This window comes from Xyrauchen texanus, chromosome 4 (genome assembly GCF_025860055.1).
Source record: "Xyrauchen texanus isolate HMW12.3.18 chromosome 4, RBS_HiC_50CHRs, whole genome shotgun sequence".
In the NCBI taxonomy this organism is placed as follows: domain Eukaryota; kingdom Metazoa; phylum Chordata; class Actinopteri; order Cypriniformes; family Catostomidae; genus Xyrauchen; species Xyrauchen texanus.
The window spans coordinates 21,381,399-21,406,372 of NC_068279.1; the positions used below are offsets into that span (position 1 = coordinate 21,381,399).

General features: G+C 41.5%; 1 protein-coding gene across 1 annotated transcript in view; it reads left to right on the plus strand.

Moving 5' to 3' along the window:
• Window positions 1–24,974, plus strand: part of LOC127637200 (sarcoplasmic/endoplasmic reticulum calcium ATPase 1-like) — a 92,216-nt gene that overhangs the window by 18,979 nt on the left and 48,263 nt on the right. The window contains exons 2-5 of the mRNA XM_052118153.1: window positions 4,347–4,364; window positions 4,746–4,828; window positions 18,002–18,106; window positions 23,528–23,666. Coding sequence (XP_051974113.1) covers window positions 4,347–4,364; window positions 4,746–4,828; window positions 18,002–18,106; window positions 23,528–23,666 — 345 coding nt within the window. The remainder of the gene's footprint in view (window positions 1–4,346; window positions 4,365–4,745; window positions 4,829–18,001; window positions 18,107–23,527; window positions 23,667–24,974) is intronic.

Consider the following 24,974-nt stretch of genomic DNA (forward strand, 5'->3'; position numbering starts at 1 on the left):
CACCAACAGGCCGCGTCTCTTCCCTGGCACCCAAGATGACCGTCCTGCCGTCGTCGCGGCGCACGTGCAGCAGCTCCCGGCGCTTGGTCTCGCACAGCCCGAGCACGTCGCAGCGGATGCTGTTCAAGCCTTCCAGGATGGCAGCCAGGTTGGCCTCATTCGACACAGTCCTGGCGTTGAAGGTAGCAATGTCGAGCGCCATGGTGTTGGTAGTCTGATCCTTTGGTCGGTATGGCGGCCTGGTACCTGAGATTCTTAGCAGCCTCTCGTCCCTGGCCGGATCGCTCCGCCGCCGTAGAATGGGCGCAGGGGCGTGCAGGGTACTGAGGCCCTTGTTTGTCATTGTCGTTGCAGTTGGGTTCAGACCTCGGCTTGCAAGGCCACTAGGTCTGTGCCCTCGTCCTTAGCCAGGTGTCTGTCATCTTCTCAGCATGGTTGAACCTGCCAGGAATTGCTTCCCGCTGTACATCGACGACAGACTCCTGTTTCACCCCCCCACCACGGTGAGGTGGACGAATAGGACTTGGGGGGGACAAAGTATATAAGTATTTAATAAAAATACTTACAAAGTATATAAGTATTTTTTTTGTTTCTAAAAATAATCAATCGTTTGGGTTCAGAAAAACTTTATTTGTCGACTGCAGTCATGTGGATTATTTTGATGCACCTTAAATCTGTATTTTGGACTGTCAAAAAATTGTGAGCGCATTACAAAATTTTGTAATATGTTTGTTTAAATGCTCTTGTGCAATTTACATTGAGTTTACACTGATATTTATAACAAGAGCTAAATACTATCTCTTACCGTGCGTTCAGACCAGAGGCGGCGAGAGCGTCAAAATTCGCTCTGGCTGTACTACCAACAACGCTATCGAAGATTCATGGACGCTCTGACGTAGTTGAGATAGGTGGCAATTTTCGTTCGGAATGCTCTGTTTTGTGAACTATATTTAAAGGGGCTGCAATACATCCACACATGTTGACCAGTATCTTTTTGCAGACAAAAAGTAGCGTATATCCTCGTGAAATCTTTTAATATATTATTATATAATATTATATAAACCATAATATCCACTTCATCAACTCACCTGGCACACCAACAATTTCAGACACCTTTTGTCCACGCATTGTTTTTTAAAATTTTTTATATTCCTGTAAGCAAACAGTGACCGATCATTTATTACGGGAAAACCCGCCACGGCAATAATCAGTTTCTCCTCCATTTTGTGTTCGGAACTAATGTTTGGTGGGAACCAAAGTTTAAACTGTTTCGTTCTCTTGACTTCGCTAGAGCGGAGCTCTTCCATGAATGTGTACAATAAATGTTTATTGTACACATTCTCAAATTCAAATCTACAAGGTCTCTAGTTTTTCAACACTTTTACCTTCTAACAGACGTCCAACAGGTGCGTGTCTGGTCTGTAGCCATGCTTTAAAACTGAGAATGTTGTGAAAACAGTCCAGGAAAAAGTTTAACCAAAGTCTGAGTTGACGTCGTTAAATGCAATGTCAGTGATATATCACGACTGAACTAAAGCGATGGTGACAGCGCGATAGATCCACGACAGACCAGACCCACTGCTTACAAATAAGATCAATTTCCTTCAGGGCGCACATTCATGAAACACAACATACTGTAAAAGACAATGCTGAATCCAGCTTCTTATTCAATAAAAGAATTGTGGTGCTCAGGTTCTTCTTCGCCACTACACAACCCAAGCTCTGGTGAATAAAATCCGAATGTTTACTCTCCAGTGGTTCATAAAATACATATTTTAGTCGCATAGTGCAAAACTTGTTATGCGAGTGATTTAATCGCTATGTAGAGGGCGGCAATACGGACCCTGAAATAGACAAATCTAAACTAGGATTCAAAATTCCCAAATAGTCAAAAAGTTTAAATGAGAATTCAAAATCCTGAGTTGAAATTTAAAAATTCTGCACTTATATCACTTACACAGAGCACTCAACTGTAACTTTTCATGTTCTTTACTACTGACTGATCTCATAGCCTGAAGAAATATGGAAGAGGATCTCAGCTGTTCTTCAAAGCAGAACACATGCTCTTTCATATGTCCTTCTCCGTCCTTCTCATTCACTTCTACATCTGAATGAAGTCTCATTCCCTCATTCATGCTTGTTCAGTTATGAAAAAACCTACAAGAAGCTGAATAAGACTGAACATTAATGAGTAAACATACATTCACAATTGCTTGTGTTTTTCCTCACGCTATATTTTCCCCCAAGTGTTGATGGAAATTTAATAATTGAAGGGCCAAGTGTGTGTGTGTGTGTGTGTGTGTGTGTGTGTGTGTGTGTTGTGTGTGTTTGTGTGTGTTTGTGTGTGTTTGTGTTAAGGCTGCTTGGCCGTGTGCCAATGGGAAATGGGAATTTTGATGTTTTGCTGCTGTGTAATTCTACAGGTCTACAAAGCTACAGGTCTCTTGCCACAAGCAAATTTCATCTTGGTTTCCACTGCACATACTCCCAAGACTTTTCCCATCTGCAGCCCAGAGCATGTCTGTGAGTGTGTTTGTGTTCAGGAGATTCTCAGGCCTGGAGACGTCATGGATGGTTTGCCCCATTCCCAACCTCCCCCTATGTTTATGGTGCAAGTTACGTCAAGTAAAATTTACTGTAACAGAAAAAGAGAGAGGAAAGGAGAGCTGTTATTGAAGCATGGAATTAGGGAAGCCCTCTTTATTTCTGTAATTTTCCAAGATGGACAAAGGCAATAGCAACCGAAGCCTTTCTTGGTTATCAGGATTAATAATGGATTGAAGTTTCCCCCCTGAGCAGACTGGATGGGAACTTTAATAGTACACACAAAGGCAAAGCTGAACTTAACTCGAGTATACACAAACACATGCACGCTGGAATTCAGGAACACCCTGTATTTTCTCTTGCTATATTTTGTGTTGGTGCCAAGGATTGAACACAATGTTCTTGCCTACTTCAGTGTACCCTTGTCAGACTATATTAAAAGTTGTGATTAGTTAAAGTCCCTGTTTGTCAGATGCTGTTTAATGCTCTAATAGCAAGCAGTAATCACAACGATGGCAGTACATGTGCGTATTGCCTATTAATGAGTCCTGATTTTTCCCACATAGCCGGCCACGCACGCTAAACAGCTACGATTTCTCAAGATTTCATACTTGAGCCACCACAAAGAGGGCATCTGTGTTGTAATTATGATGCTTGTGTGTGTGTGTGTGTGTGTGTGTGTGAGAGAGAGGTCCATTTAGCTCCGCCCCCTCCCACTCTCCTCATGCTCCTCGACTCCCACACGCTCTGACTTGAGAACCCTCTAGAAATGATAAACAGCAGTGTGTAGGCCACAAAGCTCATCTATGTCTTATGACTCGTGCACAATGCCAGAAATGTTTGTTCCATCATGAAAATCCCTCTTCGATGGAGGAAGCATCAAACAAACGGCATCACAGTTGGTGGTCCGTCTGTATATTTTCCACTACAGATGATATTCTTTGTGTGCGATGGTTGTTTTTGTTTGCCTGCTATTTACTCATGTACAAGACCTGCAATGGAATTTATTATGTGACTCTAGACACAAGCCCAAACACCACATTAATTTAAATGTTAAAAGGCTGAAGCATACTCTACGCAAGTGCATGAATGCTTCATCCTAGGCTAGCTTGATTTCGTGCGATGTTGCATTCATAAATGTGTCAGATCACATGTACTCATTGCCTTCTCAATGTTGCCACAAGGGTCAATGTGAACCAACCACAAAAGCCATTTCATTTTATAGTTTATATTCTGATGCATTTTATATACTGGAACATAATCAGTATTAATGTTTTGAGGCTTCTTTAGGGTTATGTTTGCAATGTAGTAAGGCAGATCTTGAAATTCAGAATATCTGGTACTGAGCTGGTCTGATCATAGAGGCGGCACATCAAGAAAAAAGGGTTGTTCATTGACAATGTGCACTACTGCAGTTCATTTTTACAATGTTGGAATCTTTTCAGTGATTCCAGTGTCTGAAATGACAGAAAACAGATACATGCAAAATGTTTTCATTTCTGTTCTTTGAAGCGGGAGGGCGTCATTAATCCTAAATCAATAATTGCCTACACTAATCTGTAATCTTCTGGTTTAGTATTGCGCTGCGTGCCACTGTGTATTTAATATTCAAGCATAAAATGAATCCTGCTCGCACCATCACAGGCAACACCATATTAATGTAAAAGAAACTGTTTAAACAATGGTTTTACCTTGTGGACTTTCTAACAGAATACCCTCTGTTTTGTCCTCTCTTTTTCTCTGTCCCTTGCACCATTCATCTCATTCCACTACAAATTGCCTCGCCGTGTTTTGACTGACAGAGCTCCCAGCCGAAGAAGGTAAATATTGATCTTTCCATCATGTTGTTACAGTTCTCTCTTTATGAGTTGCATAGTTAGCACAGTCTTAGTCATTCTGTTTTACTAGAAAGAGGGACACTTTTAAAACTCTACTATTATACACACACAAACACATGCACAGGTTTATAGTTGTATGCAATGGTTTTCCAAAAGTCTTGGTGCAAACTTTAGCTAAGTCCCAGATGTCATCAAATATTAATATATTCTAATTATGCATCAAATGTACATATATTTATAAAATTCACCCTAATTCATAATAATGTTGAAGATCCAATGCAAAGCATTTTTGTTGGAATGTTTTAAAATCTTTTAATCAATCAGTCAACCAACCACTTGTTCTCTTATTATTCTTCCTCACAGGTAAGTCGTTGTGGGAGTTGGTGGTGGAGCAGTTTGAGGACCTGCTGGTGAGGATTCTGCTGCTGGCAGCCTGTGTGTCTTTTGTAAGTGACTTTATCTCTGGTTTTGAGATGACATTTTTCACCTTAATTTTATCCTATACTCAATAAATAATAACATACAGTACAACCAGACCTCACCATAAGTTTTATCACAGGTATAGTTCATGCAACAGGTGAGGTAAAGCAGATCTAGGAACTGTAATCACCATTTGTCTGTCACTATCTAGATTGCATGTCTTCACCCTTAATCTAAACTTTCACTAAATGCTTGTAAATGATCAGAGGGAGAGAGGGAGAGATTAGGCGAGATTGTATTCATCCATGTATTCTTGTCTTTACAATATCCCATTCTTATGGTTAAATGTCTGTCTTGTTAGTCAAATGATTTATGTAAAACCTTCACCTGCACTCATTTGTGTGGCTTAAGGTCATTGAAATCTGTGGATCTCGTGCTTACTAGAGAACACACAGGTAAATTAATGAGGTGACTTGGAGTCAAAGCACTCATTTTTCCATAACCATATTGGCAAATACTACATATCAAGATTTTCACTGCAGAGACTCGAGCTGGATGCCGCCCTCTCTTCCACTATGACTCGGAAAGAAAGCATTAAACAAATTCAGTGCAGCACAGCGTTTTAACACCTGCAGAAGCAGTCTCAATAGTCTGGTTAATTCAAGTATAAGTCTTTAAAGATGACATCTATGAGCCAAATGCATTATCTTAGAGCTGACTTGGCATAAATAGTGTAGATTCATGGGACTGCCCCTGTGGAGTTAGGTTGAGGTGTGGTGTTTATACTGTGAGGTAATGATTGTGTTGCTGTGGTACTGCTGAGAAGGACTCCAGACTTTCCAAGCCTCTGACTTGTTAAAGTGGTGAACAATCTGTTTTTCTTATTGCCTTTTATGAATTTACCTTTTTATGAACTTTCCACCAGACTTCAAGTAGAAACGGGGGCCATGGCCGAACCTCTCCATTCTGAGAGAGTAATATAAAATGGCCACGCAAACAATCACCCACAATGGAATGGATAGTCAACCATTCTTATTTTCGCCAAAACGCACATTAGGCTTTCTCCATGATCTTTGTGTTGAACAGAAACACATGTACATGCTCCATTCTCTTTGTTTCCATGCATTTGCCTTCACTTGACTTGAGTCAACCTCAAGTACATCATCTTTTGGAGCTCTGCTTATGTCATCTATCATTCTGTCTTTCATCCACCTCTTTTTTTATTGTCTCAACTATGGTTAAATTCTATAAGGCAAGCAGCAGTCTTCCAACCACTGGAATCCTGTGGAGCACTTGAAACTGATAAAAAATATTGCATTATACCTCCCAGAAAGCAGGGTTTGTGTTTTGGATAAAAGCGATGGTGCAATGGAAATTCTTTGGGGAGACCAGTCCAGTCTTTGAACTCCTTTGTGTGCCTTTTTGAATATATTAAAATCTTCTGAATTGTGCTCTCCTGACTTTTTTGCATGAACAAAGCCATCAGTATCTAAGCGACGGTGGAGCTGTGGAAATAAAAATTTAGTGTTTTTTTTTATTATTATTATTTATTTGGTGTTTTGAAACAAGTGATATGATGGTATGATAGCCTGACTCATAGAACAGCATGTGCTGAGAATGAACGCTGTTGGATAGAAGCAAACAGATCCCCACAGTACATGGGCAGCCATGCGACTGCTTCTCCCAAGATATCTGAAATGTTTGCCTACTCATTCTTACTTGTGTTCATTTCAGATTAACTAGCCACACTAACGTATTGCTTTATGTTTTGTATTTCTTTCTGCCTCTTCGCTATTTCATTCGTTCTCTGATCTTTTGTTTGTCATTAGTCATTCTTTTATCACATTCTTATATTAGTTTTTTCCCCATTCCTTCTTCTGTATACCTTTTTATTGTTATTACCACATCTATCTTTTCCTTCCATTAATGGTCTTAGTGTGTTTCTACAGTGGTATCTGTATTATCAGCCACAGTTTAAGCAAATTTCTTATAGACTGTATATTGGTTTAATTTTACTATCTTTAGATTAAATTATAAAATATGAATCTGCCACACAGACCATGAGAGCATGAGAGAAAAGGTCACCTGAACAATGGGTTGACTTCCTGTATTTAAATGGTAAGGAGAGTAGGCCTGCCAATAGGCTCTTCCATTTGATGACTTGAGATAAGTGCTTCAGCTGAGCAGTTCTGATGAGTTTTTGGCTCTCAGGAGACAGGTGAGAAGTTATGACTTACAGAATGTTGGTGTGGAACAAAACAAAACGTAGTAATCATTTTAACAGTTTAGGGCTATTGTTTACAAATTATGACAGCATATGGAACATTTCAATTTGCTAAAGCCCTCTCACAATATCAACCCACATATGAAAACAACCACATAGAACTGTCATGTTTACTTAAGAATTAATAAATGTAATATTATTATTTTTTTAAATCTAAAATGTCTAATCTTCCATTTTCTTTATAAAGTATCATCCTATTCAGTGAAGAAAAAATTTGTCCTGCAAGTATTGTGAATTTGCACTTAATAGCCAGTGCAGGAGGCAGGTATTTGTGCAGATTATCATTGGCAAAAGAAGAACTGAGAAGAACAATCTGAGTTGGAGCTGTTCGGGATTGAGAAGGCTGACTCACATCTGTGTATTAAACCAAATATAATCAGGATATTTGCAGGTTCAGTTTCACATGATCACTTTTTATGAACACTACAGACCCTGAATAGGTTTTCATCATCGATTTTATGTTTTGTTGCATAAGATGTGCATATGTGCTGACAACATTCCTGTAACAACTGCGGTGATAATGTTTTTACATCTGTAGATTTGACCACACTCCACACATCTAAGCAATTTACATAAATACATTTGATTGAAAAAGATGTGATCAAATCCTCACCTAAATGGTGTGATTGAGCAGCATTGTTAAACATGCCGCTGATTGCTTTGGCTCGCACCTATGAATGCTGAGTTTTGCGCAGATTGCACTTTGGTATTTCAGACGGCAAGGCAGTTTTATTGAAAATCAATCAGAAGGCCAGATAAAGATGATTGGTGGGCCAAATTTGGCCTGCGGGCACCATTTGACTAGCCCTAATCTAAACTCTAAGATACTTTGTGACTTTTCTCAATATTGTAGTATTTTACATTTTCAGTGTGCATTCTTTCACAAGTTTTGTTTATGGACTCCTGCTTTGCTCCTCATCCTTTTCTTATTTGGACTCTTCTACTATTTTTGGTCACTGCGTTTACTCTCCCTCCTTGTTTGCCTGCCCATCTTCACAGTTCTTGAGTGACTTAAAAAACCTCTGTGTGGGACCCATCAGTTAGTAATGAAAGGTTAAAGAGAGACTGCTCTGTGACTGATCTGTTGCTCAGGTATAGATAGAAGGAGAGAGCATGTGGTATGAATACAGAATATTAAAGAGGACATTGCGAGGGTCTTTGAAAGGCTGTGAATTCACAGTTTAAATATTATTTGCGTATTTATGGTTACACAATTTCGGCCCTCCCTCCATTCTTTTTTTTCCATTACATTTTTTCTCTACCCTCCTCCTCTCTCCCTCACTTTCAAATTTGAATCAGTTATTTAGGACATCTACAAAGTAAATATAAGTGAATTGTTCAGTGCCTGTACTCCAACCTTTTAAAGGAATCATACAATATTGGACTTCAAAGCCTTCAAACTTTTCTGAAAGTTTCAGTCTTTGATGCAGGTAATTTGACAGTTTTCATCTGCTTAACTTTACAAGGTTATCTCAGTTATCTGCAAGATTTAAGCAATCACATCCAATCCAAAATGATTCAGGCTATATGCACAGTGTTTACCTTTATTACTAAAATTATACAAACTGCTTTTAACTTCCGTAAGATACTCACTCAAGGCTTTTCTGAAAATGCTCCCCAACTCATCTCTACATATCACACATATTGCCTAGGGCATGTACCGATTACATAATTTTACTGGAATATTTTAATGGGTGTGGGTGATCTATTAATTGTTTCATACACATAAAACTAAACTCATGTGCTAGTGTACAAACTTAAGAAGAAAAGATGCTTTATGATACACACATCCATACTTTATATCTTTTGAGATGCACATTTAAGGCAGTTCTTCTAGGGAATGATTAAAACAATTTATTAACTTTTTTTTATTATTATTTAAGTCATTAGCAAACATTTATATATATTTCTTAACAGATCAGATGTGAATTTATGAGAATGTATTAAATCAAAGTTTCATTACATTTTTAACTTGTTAAATGTATGTTAACTAATGATCTGTTAAGCAGTGTTTATTGCAGTGATGGTAATGAAAGATATAGTGTTGCCGATGATTATTATCTTATCATAACTCTCTCAAAACAGTCTTCAAAATATGTGCAAAATGGAAAAGCACTGATGTTTTTTCAAGCAGCTAGATGAAAGTTTGTGAAATGTTTACAAATAATTAGGTGGATTAAAGCAAAAAGAGTTTTTTTTTTTTTTTTTTTTCCATACATATTAGCATGTCGGTAAGAACATGTGAGGATGTTATGTGCATGGCTTGGTAGCTTGAAGGAAAGGAATAGGGAACTCCCAACCTAAAGGCGCTAAAGTCATGAAGCTTCTCAATACCAACTTTTCTAAGGAATCTAGAGCTAATTGCATACTGCCTGTCTCGGGGGCTTATTTATACCCAGTGATGCAATGTTTTGCTTTGCCATAGTTGTCAAAAAATTAAAGAATTAACAATTTAGCCAATTACTCAATGTAAATTGGACTTTTTTCAACTAAGTTCTTCAACAAATGACAATCAACCATTAACATCCTAACAAAAGAAAGAAATGGATGGATAATGTTATACTGATCCACAATGTACACTGGCAGCCAAAAGTTTGGAATAATGTACAGATTTCGCTCTTATGGAAAGAAATTGGTACTTTTATTCACCAAAGTGGCATTCAACTGATCACAATGTATAGTCAGGACTTTAATTACATGAACAATTACTATGAACTATACTAGAACTTCTTAAACTACTTAAACTACAAAGAGTTCTCATAAAAAAAATGCAACAATGAGAGCTTTGCAGATCCTTGACTTTCTAGCTGTCAGTTTGTCCAGATTCTCAGGTGACATTTCACCCCACACTTCCTGTAGCACTTGTCATAGATGTGGCAGTCTTGTCGGGCACTAATCATGAACCTTACAGTCTAGCTGATCCCACAAAATGTCAATGGGTTTAATATCCATAACAGTCTTTTCCAATTATCTGTTGTCCATTGTCTGTATTTCTTTTCCCACTCTAACCTTTTCTTTTTGTTTCAAAAATGGCTTTTTCTTTGCAACTCTTCCCATAAGGCCTGCACCTCTGAGTCTTCACATTACTGTTGTACATGAAACTGGTGTTGAGCGGGTAGAATTCAATGAATCTGTCAGCTGAGGACATGTGAGGTGTCTATTTCTCAAACTAGAGACTTGTTATTTTACAGCCTTATTCCAAAACTTGATTAAATTAATTATTTTCCTCAAATTCTACAAACAATACCCCATAATGACAACGTGAAAGTATTTTGTTTGAAATCTTTGCAAATGTATTAAAAATAAAAAAATGAATTGTGAAATAGTTCAAGGACGGGACGGAAACAAACGTCAACTTAAGGGGTAAGTTTTTAATTCTTAAGTTTTTTATCACACATCAGACAGTCTTCCTTGGTTCTCTCTCTCCATGCTCCGTCGCTCCTCCCTTTTATGCCGCTCTCCTCACGTTACTGAAATTAGACACAGGTGTTAGTTATCATTTAGTTCAGGTGTGAGCGCCCTTACCGCTTTCTCTCCCGGACGGGCGCTTGACCACGCCCCGCTGCCACATACCCCCACCGCCCGACTCAGGCCGGGCGTCATCCGCCTGCCTACCACTCCCCCATTCCTGGAGAGGAAGTCAGCGGCAGCCATCTGCACCCCCGGTCTGTGGACCACCTTGAACTTAAAAGGCTGGAGGGCCAGATACCAACGGGTGATCCGGGCGTTAGTGTCTTTCATGCGGTGGAGCCACTGCAGTGGGGCATGATCCGAGCAGAGGGTGAAGGCCCGCCCCAGCAGATAGTATCGGAGGGTGAGAACCGCCCACTTGATGGCCAGACACTCCTTCTCCACGGTGCTGTACTTAGTCTCCCTCAAGGAGAGCTTCCGGCTAATGTACAGCACCGGGCGCTCCTCTCCCTCCACCACCTGCGAGAGTACGGCCCCCAGCCCTCTGTCTGAAGCGTCCGTCTGCAAAACAAAAGGGAGAGAGAAGTCAGGTGCATGTAAAAGCGGCCCCCACAAAGTGCAGCTTTAATGTCTGTAAACGCCTGTTGGCACTGCTCCGACCACTGGACCGGATCCGGAGCTCCCTTTTAGTAAGGTCAGTCAGCGGGCTGGTGACATCCGAATAATTAGGAACAAACCGTCTATAATAGCCAGCCAGCCCCAGGAACTGCCTCACCCCCTTTTTGGTCTTGGGTCTAGGGCAAGTCGCAATCGCCGCGGTCTTGTCAATTTGGGGTCGCACCTGGCCATGACCCAAGTGGAACCCCAGATACCGTACCTCCACACGCCCAACCGCAGCACTTTTTCGGGTTTGCCATGAGCCCCGCCCGTCTCAGCGATCTCAGGACGGCCCTCAGATGTTGCAAGTGCCGCTGCCAATCATTGCTATAAATGATGATATCATCTAGATACGCAGCGGCGTAAGCAGTATGCGGTCTGAGGATCCTATCCATGAGGCGCTGAAACGTGGCTGGTGCCCCGAACAAACCGAAAGGAAGCGTCACGAATTGGTGTAATCCGAACGGCGTGGTGAAGGCCGTTTTTTCACGGGATATTGGTGTCAAGGGGATCTGCCAATAACCCTTCGTTAGATCCAAGGTCGAATAAAACCGAGCAGAACCTAACCGATCGAGCAGTTCATCAACACGGGGCATTGGGTACGCGTCAAATTTAGACACCGCATTGACTTTTCTATAATCCACACAGAAACGGACAGACCCGTCGCTCTTGGGAACAAGGACGACCGGACTGGACCAATCGCTGTGAGATTCTTCTATTACTCCCATGTCCAGCATCGCGTCCAATTCTTCCCGAACTATTTTTTTTATGTTCGGGCAAGCGATAAGGGCGGCAACGTACCACTACGCCCGGTTCGGTCTCGATGTGGTGTTGTATGAGGTCTGTACGGCCCGGTAGAGGAGAGAACACGTCCGCAAACTCCTTTTGCAGTTCGGAAACCTCTGCGAAGTTGGCGTGGTGAGAGGTGGTCTCCACACAGAACCGGGGTGTTAGGATCGCAGGCTTTGTTTACCTCCGGTCCGAGCTCCGCCTTCTCCGGAACTACTGTTGCCAACGTCACAGAGGCCGCCTCTTCCCTCCACAATTTCAGGAGGTTGAGGTGATATATTTGACGCGCGCCCCCTCTATCGGTAAGTTTGACTTCATAATCGAGGTCCCCTACTCGTCGTGTGACCTCAAACGGTCCTTGCCACTTGGCGAGTAATTTTGAGCTTGATGTTGGGAGTAATACAAGCACTTTATCTCCCGGTGCAAATTCCCATAGCTGAGCACCCCTGTCATACAGCCGGTGTTGGCGTTCTTGAGCCTGGAGCAAATTCTCCTGTGTTAATTGCCCCAGCGTGTGGAGTTTTGCTCGAAGATCAAGAACGTATTGAATTTCATTTTTGGCACTAGAAGGTCCCTCCTCCCAAGTTTCACGGATGACGTCGAGGACCCCGCGTGGGCGTCGTCCGTACAGTAGCTCAAATGGGGAAAACCCTGTGGAGGCTTGCGGAACCTCTCGTACTGCGAACAACAGGGGGTCCAGCCACTTATCCCAATTCCTAGCGTCTTCGTGCACGAATTTACGAATCATATTTTTGAGTGTTTTATTAAATCGCTCCACCAGTCCATCCGTCTGAGGGTGGTACATGCTAGTGCTGAATCGATTTAATGCCCAATAATTCGTAAAGTTCGCGAAGTGTTCGTGACATAAAAGTAGTGCCTTGGTCGGTGAGGATTTCCTTCGGAACCCCACCCGGAGATTATCTTGAAGAGTGCCCCTGCAACACTGCGTGCTGAGATGTTGCTCAGAGGCACTGCTTCCGGATACCGCGTTGTGTAATCCACCAGGACTAACACAAAGCGATGTCCGCGTGACGTCCGTTCTAATGGCCCGACGAGGTCCATTCCAATTCTCTCGAAGGGAACCTCGATCAATGGAAGGGGGCGCAAAGGCGCTTTTGGGGTGGCCGGTGGGTTTACCAGCTGACATTCGCGGCACGCCGCACACCACCTGCGGACGTCGCCGCCAATGCCCGGCCAATAGAAACGGGCTATTAGACGGAAAAGTGTTTTCCGTTCCCCAGGTGACCGGCCATAGGATTATAGTGAGCCGCCTGGAAAACCATTTCCGGCGGCTCCGTGGGATCAACAATTGTGTCACCTCCTCCTTTGTTTGAGCGTCCTGCGTCACTCTATACAACCGATCTTTAATAACTGAGAAATACGGATATGAAACGGCGACACCCGGCCGGAGTTGTTGACCATCGATTACTCTCACTTGGTCAAAGGCGTGCTTAAGGGTTTCATCCCGCGACTGCTCCAAGGGAAAATCCCCCTCAAGGAACTCCCTGAGAGGAGGGGTGTCCCCTCGCCCCTTCCCTCGTCACCTGGAGCAGCCGAGGACGGCCCCGGCTCCGCCTCCCCGCCAAAGCATCGCACATCACACATCTCTTTACTTTCATGCAGGACCCATCCGCACAGACTCCCTCTAATACATTTCTAAAATTTGGCCAATCAGTACCCAAGATTAGCGGATGGGTGAGGCGGGAACTAACCGCTGCCTCCACACTATGCTTTTCTCCCCGAATTTAATTGCCAGAGTCACCATGGGATACTTGTGAATATCCCCATGCACACACCTCACCCTCACCCGTTTAGCTGTGCCCAAAGCCCCGGGTTGAACCAAGCGTTGGTGGATGGTGGTCTGATTACAGCCGGTATCCATCAAAGCTTGGTATGTACCCCCCTGGATCCTTACCGGGATCCGGTACGCTCCAGCCCGACCAGGGGCAGCCTGCGGGACATCGGAGACCCGCACCACCGTCCCCACCTCCATCAGCGGACACTGATCCCGGAAGTGGTTCGGGTCCCCGCACCTCCAGCAGACCGGCCCAGGTGCCACGGCCGCACCCGTGCTGGCGGGCGCCACCACCTGAGGAGGAGAGCGACTGAAAGACGGGGAAGGGTTGGGCGGGTTCTCCCACGACCGGGAAGCTGGTCGACTGTATCCTCCACGCCTGCGGGGGCAGGAACGGGTCCTGGGGAGAGAGCAGAGCGAGAGGGAACAGGGGGAAACAGGGGAAGACACAGGGGAAGGGGAGAGAGAGAGAGAGAGGGGAGGGCTCATCTGCCCTCGGGATCGCCGCCAGGTGGTCCTCCGCGAGCTGCACAGCTGCCTCCAGCGACGCCGGGCGGTGACACTGGACCCATTCCGCCGTTCTCCTGGGCAGTCTTTGCGTAAATTGCTCCAGTACCACCTGATCGATAACTCCCTCGACGTCGCGGTCCCCCGCGAGCAGCCACCGCCGACAAGCGTCCCGGAGCCGTTGAACAAACGCAAACGGGCGGTCGGATTTTTCCAGCTTCATACTCCGGAAGAGCTGGCGATTCTCTTCCGGGCTCCGACCAACCCGCTGCAGAATGGCCCTCTTCAGGTCAGAATAAGCCAGGAGGCTCGTCGCTGGCAGTTGTTGTGCCGCGAGCTGTGCTTCCCGGACAGAAGAGGAATTAGCCGGGCTGCCCATTGTTCAGGCGGCCAGCCCCAGATTTCAGCCGTCTTCTCAAAGAGGTCGAGGAAGGCCTCAGGATCATCTGCCACCCCCATCTTCTGTAACATGGGCGGGGGCAGCGTAGCGTGGGTGTCCGGGGTCGCGGCTGGGGCTGACGCAGCCTCCTGGCTGAGGAGGCTCCGGATAGCGAGTCGGTCCTCTGCCTGAGCCCGCATGACCTCGAAGAACCGCCGATCTTGATCCTGCCAGAGCTCAAGCAGGGTTTGTTGGTGGCCCTGATGGAGATTAGCGAGGGACTGGAGGATTTCCGCCAGCTGGGAGGACTCTATGGGGCGACTTGGTTCCATTACGTAACCAAAAACAAAAAAAAATAGTCCCGGGTTTCTGCACCACTGTGAAATAGTTCAAGGACGGGACGGAAACAAACGTCAACTTAAGGGGTAAGTTTTTAATTCTTAAGTTTTTTATCACACATCAGACAGTCTTCCTTGGTTCTCTCTCTCCATGCTCCGTCGCTCCTCCCTTTTATGCCGCTCTCCTCACGTTACTGAAATTAGACACAGGTGTTAGTTATCATTTAGCTCAGGTGTGAGCGCCCTTACCGCTTTTCTCTCCCGGACGGGCGCTTGACCACGCCCCCGCTGCCACATGAATAAAATCACATGTACATAAGTATTCACAGCCTTTGCTCAATACTTTGTTGAAGCACCTTTGGCACCAATTACAAGCCTCAAGTCTTTTTGTGTATGATGCTACAAGCTTGGCACACTTATTTTTGGGCAGTTTGTCCCATTCTTCTTTGCTAAAAGGCACCTGAAGGACTCTCAGACCATGAGAAACAAAACTCTCTGGTCTGTTGAAACAAAGATTGAACTCTTCGGCCTGAATGGCAAGCATCATGTCTGGAGGAAACCAGGCACCACTCATCACCTGGCCAATACATCCCTACAGTGAAGCATGGTGGTGGTAGCATCATGCTCAAGCTCCATCAGGTTGGATGGGGAGCATCGGTGCACAGCAATTTTCAGATCTCTCCAGAGATGTTCAATCGGGTTCAAGTCTGGGCTCTGGCCAGGCCACTCAAGGATAGTCACAGAGTTGTCCCATGGGCACTCCTTTGTTATCTTGGTTGTGTGCTTAGGGTCGTTGTCCTGTTGGAAGATGAACCTTGAGGTCCAGAGCACTCTGGAGCAGGTTTTCATCAAGGATGTCTCTGTACATTGCTGCATTCATCTTTCCCTCGATCCTGACTAGTCTCCCAGTTCCTACCACTAAAAAACATCCCCACAGCATGATGCTACCACCACCATGCTTCACTGTAGGGATGTATTGGCCAGGTGATGAGTGGTGCCTGGTTTCCTCCAGACATGATGCTTGCCATTCAGGCCGAAGAGTTCAATCTTTGTTTCAACAGACCAGAGAGTTTTGTTTCTCATGGTCTGAGAGTCCTTCATGTGCCTTTTAGCAAACTCTAGGCAGGCTGTCATGTGCCTTTTACTGAGGTGTGGCTTCCGTCTGGCCACTCTACCATACATGCCTATTGGTGGAGTGCTGCAGAGATGGTGGTTCTTCTGGAAGGTTCTCCACTCTCCACAGAGAAACGCTGGAGCTCTGTCAGAGTGACCATCAGGTTCTTGTTCACCTCCCTGTCTAAGTCCCTTCTTCCCCGATCACTCAGTTTGGCCAGGCGGCCAGCTCTAGGAAGTGTCCTGGTGGTTCCAAACTTCCATTTAAGAATGATGGAGGCCACTATGCTCATTGGGACCTTCAATGCTGCAGAAATGTTTCTGTACCCTTCCCTAGATCTGTGCCTCGATACAATCCTGTCTTGGAGGTCTACAGACAATTCCTTTGACTTCATGGCTTGGTTTGTGCTATGACATGCGCTGTTAACTGTGGGACCTTATATAGACAGGTGTGTGCCTTTCCAAATCATGTCCAATCAACTGAATTTACCACAGGTGGACTCCAATCAATTTGTAGAAACATCTCAAGGATGATCAGTGGAAACAGGATGCACCTGAGCTCAATTTTGAATGTCATGGCAATGGCTGTGAATACTTACGTACATGTGATTTTATTTTTTTTCACTTTTTTTTATTTTTTTAAATACATTTCAAACAAACTTATTTCAAGTTGTCATTTATGGGGTATTGTTTATAGAATTTGGAGGAAAATAATGAATTTAATCAATTTTGGAATAAGGCTGTAACATAACAAAATGTGGAAAAAGTGAAGCGCTTTGAATATTTTCCGGATGCACTGTACATCTGGCCTTCCACATCTCTTTGCGTCCTTGTTAGAACCAGTTGTCTTTTGTCTTTGAAGAGTGTAGTGTACAACTTTGAATGAAAGCTTCAGAATGTATAGCCTTCATCCTTCAAAACAATGATTGACTGATGAGTTTCTTGTTGCCATTTTTGACCTAATATTGACCTGAAGACATTTACATTTATGCATTTGGCAGACGCTTTTATCCAAAGTGACTTACAGTGCATTTATTACAAGGACCATCCCCCTGGAGCAACCTGGAGTTAAGTGCCTTGCTCAAGGACACAATGGTGGTGGCTGTGGGGATCGAACCAGCGACCTTCTGATTAACAGTTATGTGCTTTAGCCCACTACGCCACCACCACTCCATGCCAGTCTATTTCATACTGTGGCAACGAACATAAAGACAATGTTAAGCTTCATTTAATGAACCAAATAACTTTCAGCTGTGTTTGATATCATGACAAGTGATTTTCTAGTACAAATTAGCAATTTAGCATTATTACTCAAGGATAAGTTGTTGGAGTGATGGCTGCTTGAAATTGGGCCAAAAATGACTTTTTTCAAATAGTGATGATGTTTTTTACATCAGTAATGTCCTGACTATACTTTGTGATCAGTTGAATGCCACTGTGGTCTAAAGTACCTATTTTCTTCTGAAAACCTAAACATTATTCCAAACTTTTGGCCGTCAGTGTAGATGAGGATCAAAATTGTTAGAATTACTTTTAGTCATGACCGCATCAGTTAAAATGAGTTTAAAATTATGAAAATATCAGTAATATTTTGTACCGTATTCTATCGTTATTTAGCAAAAGTGTGTTTATGTATATATTCCTATAGTTGTATATTTTCAAGTTCATTTTCCAAATTAAACATCCTACTAAAGTATTTGCTTTTTCTTTTGTTAAGAAAACCACATTTCATGATTACATACACATAAAAATATGCTGCTTAAAATAAAATTGTAATATTTTATGGAGGTGTCTGTGAAAATGTTGGCGTGGCAAATACAAATCTGACCTACTTACCTGACCGGGCTAACAAACATTTTTTTTTTATTATTGTTTTAGAGCTTTGATGGTGAGCTAGGGGTAATATATGCTGTGTTTGTTCATTAGGTGTTGGCATTGTTTGAGGACGGGGAGGAGTCAACCACAGCCTTCGTGGAGCCTATTGTCATCCTGCTCATTCTGGTGGCCAACGCTGTCATTGGAGTATGGCAGGTGGGTGTGTGGGCCATCTGTATGCAATGAAAAACTGAAGGGCCACAAAGAAATTCAGCTAATCATCATCTAATTCATCATCTCAATGAGAAATGTCTGCTTGGTGTCACACTGTTTAGCATGACATACAGTACACATCTACCACTACTCTGACTTCTGTTCCTGAACATTGTTATTAAATAACTGTCAGACTTTCATACATGACATGCAGTTTACATTTATAGAGCAGTAGCAAGGCACAGCAACAGACTACAAACTACTAGCAGATTTTCTAAAGTTAGCTAATTAATCCTGTCAAGGCTTTTAGTTGACTGAACCTTGAATTTAGAACGACAACCAATATGATGACCTATATTATACAGTACTGTGCAAAAGATTTATTCACTTGTGAAAAAATCATAGTGAGGTAGTGGTTCCGTTTTCATAACTTATGAAATATGTAATTGTACACTCACGGTCAAAACATCGTGCCGATCGGGAAGTTTACGAGTAGAAAAGAAAACGTATTATTTCACTCACATATCAAATTAATATCAAGAAAAAAGCTTTTAGAGTTTATAAACGGATATCTTGTTGCGTTTAATTTGTAAGTTCATGAAGCACAAACAGAAATATAGCTGCAAGCAGCAATTGTTGTGGTTCAAGCCTTTTAAGAAGTTTTTAAATTATGCAAAAAAAGGTATGTATATGTACTTTGTAAGTTGCTGAATTTGCAAACTGGTGTTAAATATGATTCTGATGTCTTGTATTCAACGATCTTGAAACATGATTTTGTTATAAAGCCACAAAACACCCAATCTCCAAAAAGGTTTTAGAAATTAAAATATTTATTTTAGGAATTATAGGCTTTTGGATACACTTGGTCAAAACACATGATAAATGCAACCCCTAAATAACTAAATAAATAACTAAAGTTCAACTTTTCTTTGATAATTATTGACCTAGGGAGTCCTAGATGTAGAGGCATTTTGCAGAAATTTGATAGGCTGCTGGCGGCAATGTTTTTTTTATTTGTCTGTGTAGGGCTGGCCGATAAAACGATATCGATATATATAACACGATAAAGAAAATCCACGATAAGCTTTTGAGGAATTTTCTATATTTAATGCGTGTCACTAAAACACAAGCAGTTCGGCTTTCTCAGGCTGCGTTTCCACTGGGTGGACGAAATCCGCTCAAAGGCGCTCACAGTGCTAGGAGAGAGCTTGCTCCACATGATCCTATGATCCACCTTGTGAGCATGATGCTCGGCTTTCATAGGAATTGATTGAAAACGCTCTCAGCTTCACTCACAATGCGCCAGTGGTAACGTAGGGTCAGACTGGATGATCTTGCTAATGCTAGCTGCCTTGATAATGATTAGGTACCGTTGTCAGACAATGGTTGCGCTCTCTCATCATCTCTAGTGAAGAGCGCGACAGAACAACAGTGATGTGGACAACAGCTCTAATCTTTCTGCGCTGTAATCTTGAATATTGTTCTCTTGCAACAAACATGCATAATTTCTACCCTGTCCCGCTCCGCATGCGTTGCCTTTTCCCTTCATGTGTGTAGACATGAAGCACCATATGAGTTAACGTGGTTTCAAAGCACCTTTTAGACCAAAACGTTTTTCCCTTCTAAATGTATCTTTATTAATCAGCATGTTACGATTTATTAATAATAAACAAATCAATTTCTGTTCTAATTTTGTGAAAATTAATTAGATGTCTGGAGTGGATAAGGAAAGACAAAAATTACTAGTTGGTAGACTAGTCTCTCACTTTAATGATTTTTTTTTTTTCTTTTCATAATTGTCTCTCTGGACACCCCTGAACCCGCATTCAGCATCATTCCACAGTCACAAGGGCTTCTATGCCCCATACTTGGGTATCTGAATCTAAAGAAAAGTAAAAAATATTCCAACAAATACTGGACTGCTGTCTCTATGCTTCAGAACAAACAGAGGATCTTTTAACATTCATTTTCAATTGATAAACGGTAAAAGACGGTAAAATTGGTAAAAGATCCCGCAGACCCCACCGCTTTGGCCATCTCTGGACCCCCTGTGCAGTTTTATAGAAACTATTTTGACTGTTTAGAATTCTTTTTTTCTTTTTTTCTGCCATCAACTTTGAAATAAAAAATACAAAAAAGTGCAATGTGTAAATTATATTGTGATAAATATCGATATCGAACAATATGAAAAAGATTATCGTGATAACAATTATGGCCATATCGCCCAGCCCTATGTCTGAATCATATTGTAGAATATTGCATTTGGCCCCTACAAGAAGCATACTGATTTTTAACTTCATTGATAACACAGTTGCGGAGTTATGACCATTTATTAGTTGTAGCGCCCCCTATAGGCAACTTTTTGCCTGCAGACTCAAAATGTAACGTTTGGCTTTTTCGTTTGGTAGATATTGGTCAATACATTAAAAAATGGATGACACCTGAGCAATTTGTTTGCTTACATCAATTCCTTTGATAAATTTTTGTTAGGAGGGTTCAAAGTAGACACACCCCAATTTTCATGCGAATCGGACATACGGCCTAGGAAGAGTTTGTCTTGAGCCAAGAAATGTAAGAAACGTGAGTGTGCGACAAACGGTTTTGGAGTTGTGGGCCAAAACGTAAACATGAGCACTATAGCACCACCTTGAGGCCGATACTTTGAAATGCTGTAGTACACTGGTGGACTACCTTCCCTCAAAGTTTCAGCTCTCTACGACTTACAGTTTGGTCTGCGCAATCAGTTTTAGGGCAGAATTATAATACAAATACAAATTCGTACAATTACAATAGGGTTTCAGCCCTTCGGGCTTGAACCCCTAATGAAAAAAAAAACTGCAGATGCTCCCAATTGAGACATTGATTTAATGTCCCAATTGAGACATTGCTTTAATGTCATGAGTCCAAATACAATGTAATATAATGCAGAGATATTCAAATAATCTTGGATAAAATGCAACGATACCTCAGATATCCTTGTTATATCCTGGGGGGTGGTCTCTGGTTAACTCTCTGGGGTCTGAGGGTGTTTTGGGCCCTGGAGAAGTTTTGACATGCCTTGACATTTGTGCTTTTTTCAGTTGCTTAAAACATATTCATGGCTAATGTCTGATAAAACTGTATTCAGCACAAACTGTGCTACAATAATATGTGAGCAGCATGTATGTACATGTTTTTATTTTTGAGAAAATAACGTTTATGAGTGGTTTTTAAAAAATACAATTAAATTTGAAGTAATTGAAATAAGGCCATATACATACTAAACATTTGTCCGCAAGACTTTTGAGAACTGGATCTTGTAGCCTTGAGGTTTTGATACAAAATGATGTGAAAAACATCCTGATCACTCATTCATACAAAACTATTTAGTCATTAAATGTTTGTAAGACACTTTTAGAATGGTCATATGCAAGGAGGCGTGATTTATTATGAATATTGATGTGATTCACACCTGAGGAGACAAAGACCACTCCCCTGGGCCTATCACTGAGGAATGTGTCATGAAAGAGAATAAATGCGAGGAGACTTAATAATCAAAATCAAGTTTTAAGTTAAAAGAAGTCTGACTATTCATTTTCTTTACATAAAGACTTACACTACCATTTAAAAGTTTTAGAAGAAGTCTCTTCTGCTCACCAAGGCTGCATTTATTTGATCCAAAATACAATAAAAACAGTGATATTGTGAACTCTTTTTACAATTTAAAAGAACAGTTTTCTATTTGAATATATTGTAAAATGCAATTTGTGATCTTTTCAGCATCATTACTGAATTTTCAGCATCATTACTGCAGTCTTCAGTGTCTTATGATCCTTGAGAAATCATTATAATATGCTGATTATCTAATATGGACATATTTAAAGTGCATTTTACTCATTTACACCTGAACAGATATTTGCAAGCACAAGCTTTGTTGATAATGAGGCAGCATAAACAGTAGTTAAAATATACTCTAAACATATAATTTTTATACCATATTACATATCATATTTATATCATACAGCATACAATTTAAATGCCATTTAAATTGAAACAACATTTAAATGTAACTAAAACATAGGACCTATTTCAAATGTCAATACTCTAAATCCTGGCTGGCAAGTCTGGAAACAGTCCCACTAGTAAAATATGTACATATTTATATAAAATAGCATGTCAACTAATATGTAAGTAAAACTAAATGACTTACTCATCCGAAATTGTATCCTCGGCTGGATCACTCTACAAATACAAACTTTCATTGTAGTCCCGCTCTTCTTCTGAGAAAAATGTTAACTCTTCGTAACTATCCAGGAGCTTCCTCGCATGTGTATCATGCATCTTCCAAACGCACAGAAAAGTGAATGAACTTGATGTTTTTAAGGCACAGTCGGGAGCGTTTACCATTTGCATTGATCGCCTCAGCACATTACCGTATGAATTGCGCCCTCTGCCCGTGGGTGGAATCACATTAGGGATAATTAGCTGAGCCAGAAGAAACTGTACATCACTTTGTTTCATACAGATTACATTGCAGGAGAATATTTGTTTAAATTTGAATTGTTTTATTTAAAAGTAGACATTTTAAGCTACACTTATCTGTATCCGTATAAATTACACTTATCTGTATGACCCAAAATGACAGAGTATTTTAAGTTATTTCTGCTGTAATGCCGACCCCAGAGGGTTAAAGTGGACTAATCACAACTGTTGTGGCCTGCGTAGATGGAACGTACAGTAAAACAATTTAATTGGTGCACGCAGCCATAGCTACGCATAGCCTACACCGTAGGTTCGACGCAGAAGTATATATCGGTCTTTTGTCTCAATTGCTTATGACTCTTCTTGTAATCTCAGACTGACTCAATGATGTTTAGATCCAGGCTCTACCATCTGTAGATAGGGCTCCTTGTTGTTCTTCTATTTGCAAAGGGATGTTGAAATGTAAAATGTATATTTCCTACTGATACACTAAAAGCACAATATATAAAATGATTTTAAGATAAATGTTTTTGTGAAAATGTACATATAAAGGACCTAAGACTTTTGCACAGTACTGTATATTTGTACTGTTTCGCTTTTATACTTAAAAGTTGGGTTGCAGAACATAGTCATGGTAACAAAGTGGTAAAACTGGCTAGAACTTTACACAGAAAAGGTTAGTAAGTTTTACTTTCACATTAAATTATGTTTACAAGCATATTGTTTATGTCTTCTGGCTATTCTTATAAAAAAGTGACCATTTTAACGTTCAAAAATTGTCCCCATTCACTTCCATGGTTACTGCCTCACTGTAACCCAGATTTTTTTTAATATATTTTTTTTTAATATTTTGCAACAAATTCTGTCGATTGAGCTTAACTGGAACATTTCTTTAATATTATTTGCATCTAATATTGGTCTAGTCATTCTGGTGTATTGCTGTTTTGTTTTGTGTGGTCTCAGGAGCGTAATGCAGAGAATGCCATCGAGGCTCTGAAAGAGTATGAGCCAGAAATGGGCAAAGTGTACCGCATGAACCGCACAGCCGTCCAGAGAATCAAAGCTCGAGACCTTGTACCTGGTGATATTGTGGAGGTTTCTGGTAAGTTTGGACCTGTTTCTGCTTTTTATAGTTCTATTTCTCTCTCTCTCTCTCTCTCTCTCTCTCGTGTGTGTGTGTGTGTGTGTGTGTGTGTGTGTGTGTGTGTGTGTGTGTGTGTGTGTGTGTGAGCGTGTATTTATCACTTTGTGGGGACCAGATGTCCCCATAAGGATAGTAAAACCCGAAATATTTGACCTTGTGGGGACATTTTGTCGGTCCCCATGAGGAAAACAGCTTATAAATCATACTAAATGATGTTTTTTGAAAATGTAAAAATGCAGAAAGTTTTCTGTGAGGGTTAGGTTTAGGGGTTGGGTTAGGTTTAGGGGATAGATTATAAAGTTTGTACAGTATAAAAACCATTATGTCTATGGAAAGTCCCCATAAAACATGGAAACCAAACTGTGTGTGTGTGTGTGTGTGTGTGTGTGTGTGTGTGTGTGTGTGTGTGTGTGTGTGTGTGTGAGCGTGTATTTATCACTTTGTGGGGACCAAATGTCAACATAAGGATAGTAAAACCCGAAATATTTGACCTTGTGGGGACATTTTGTTGGTCCCCATGAGGAAAACAGCTTATAAATCATACTAAATTATGTTTTTGAAAATGTAAAAATGCAGAAAGTTTTCTGTGAGGGTTAGGTTTAGGGGTAGGGTTAGGTTTAGGGGATAGAATATAACGTTTGTACAGTATAAAAACCATTATGTCTATGGAAAGTCCCCATAAAACATGGAAACACAACATGTGTGTGTGTGTGTGTGTGTGATGAGAGTACGGGCTCCTTGCCAATAAGTTGAAAGCCGAGCAGGACTATCCCAGGCTCTTACATAAGTGGTTTTTCTGTGAGTGCAGGGATGCCAAGCAGAGACAAACAGGAAAAATCTGTGTGTGCACATGTGTATGTGTGTATTTTGGTTCTTTGTATAAACTTGAATGTAACTACAGCACTCTTTCCCTATCTCACTCTACCTTCCTCACACTCACCTCTTGTTGAAATATGCAGCCCTCCTTTTTTTTTAAGCTGTCTGTCCAACTGTCTTGATGTGGCTGCAGGTTTGCCTGTGTCTTACACACACGTTGGTGCGGCTATCCTTATGAGGACTCTCCATAGACATAATGAGTTTTATACTGTACAAACTATAGATTCTATTCGCTAACCCTACCCCTTAACCTAACCCTCACAGAAAAATTTCTGCATTTTTACATTTTCAAAAAAAAAACATATTTAATATGTTTTTAAGCGATTTGAATTATGAGGATATAAGAAATGTCCTGATAAACCACATTTATAGTATAATACCGTTGAAATT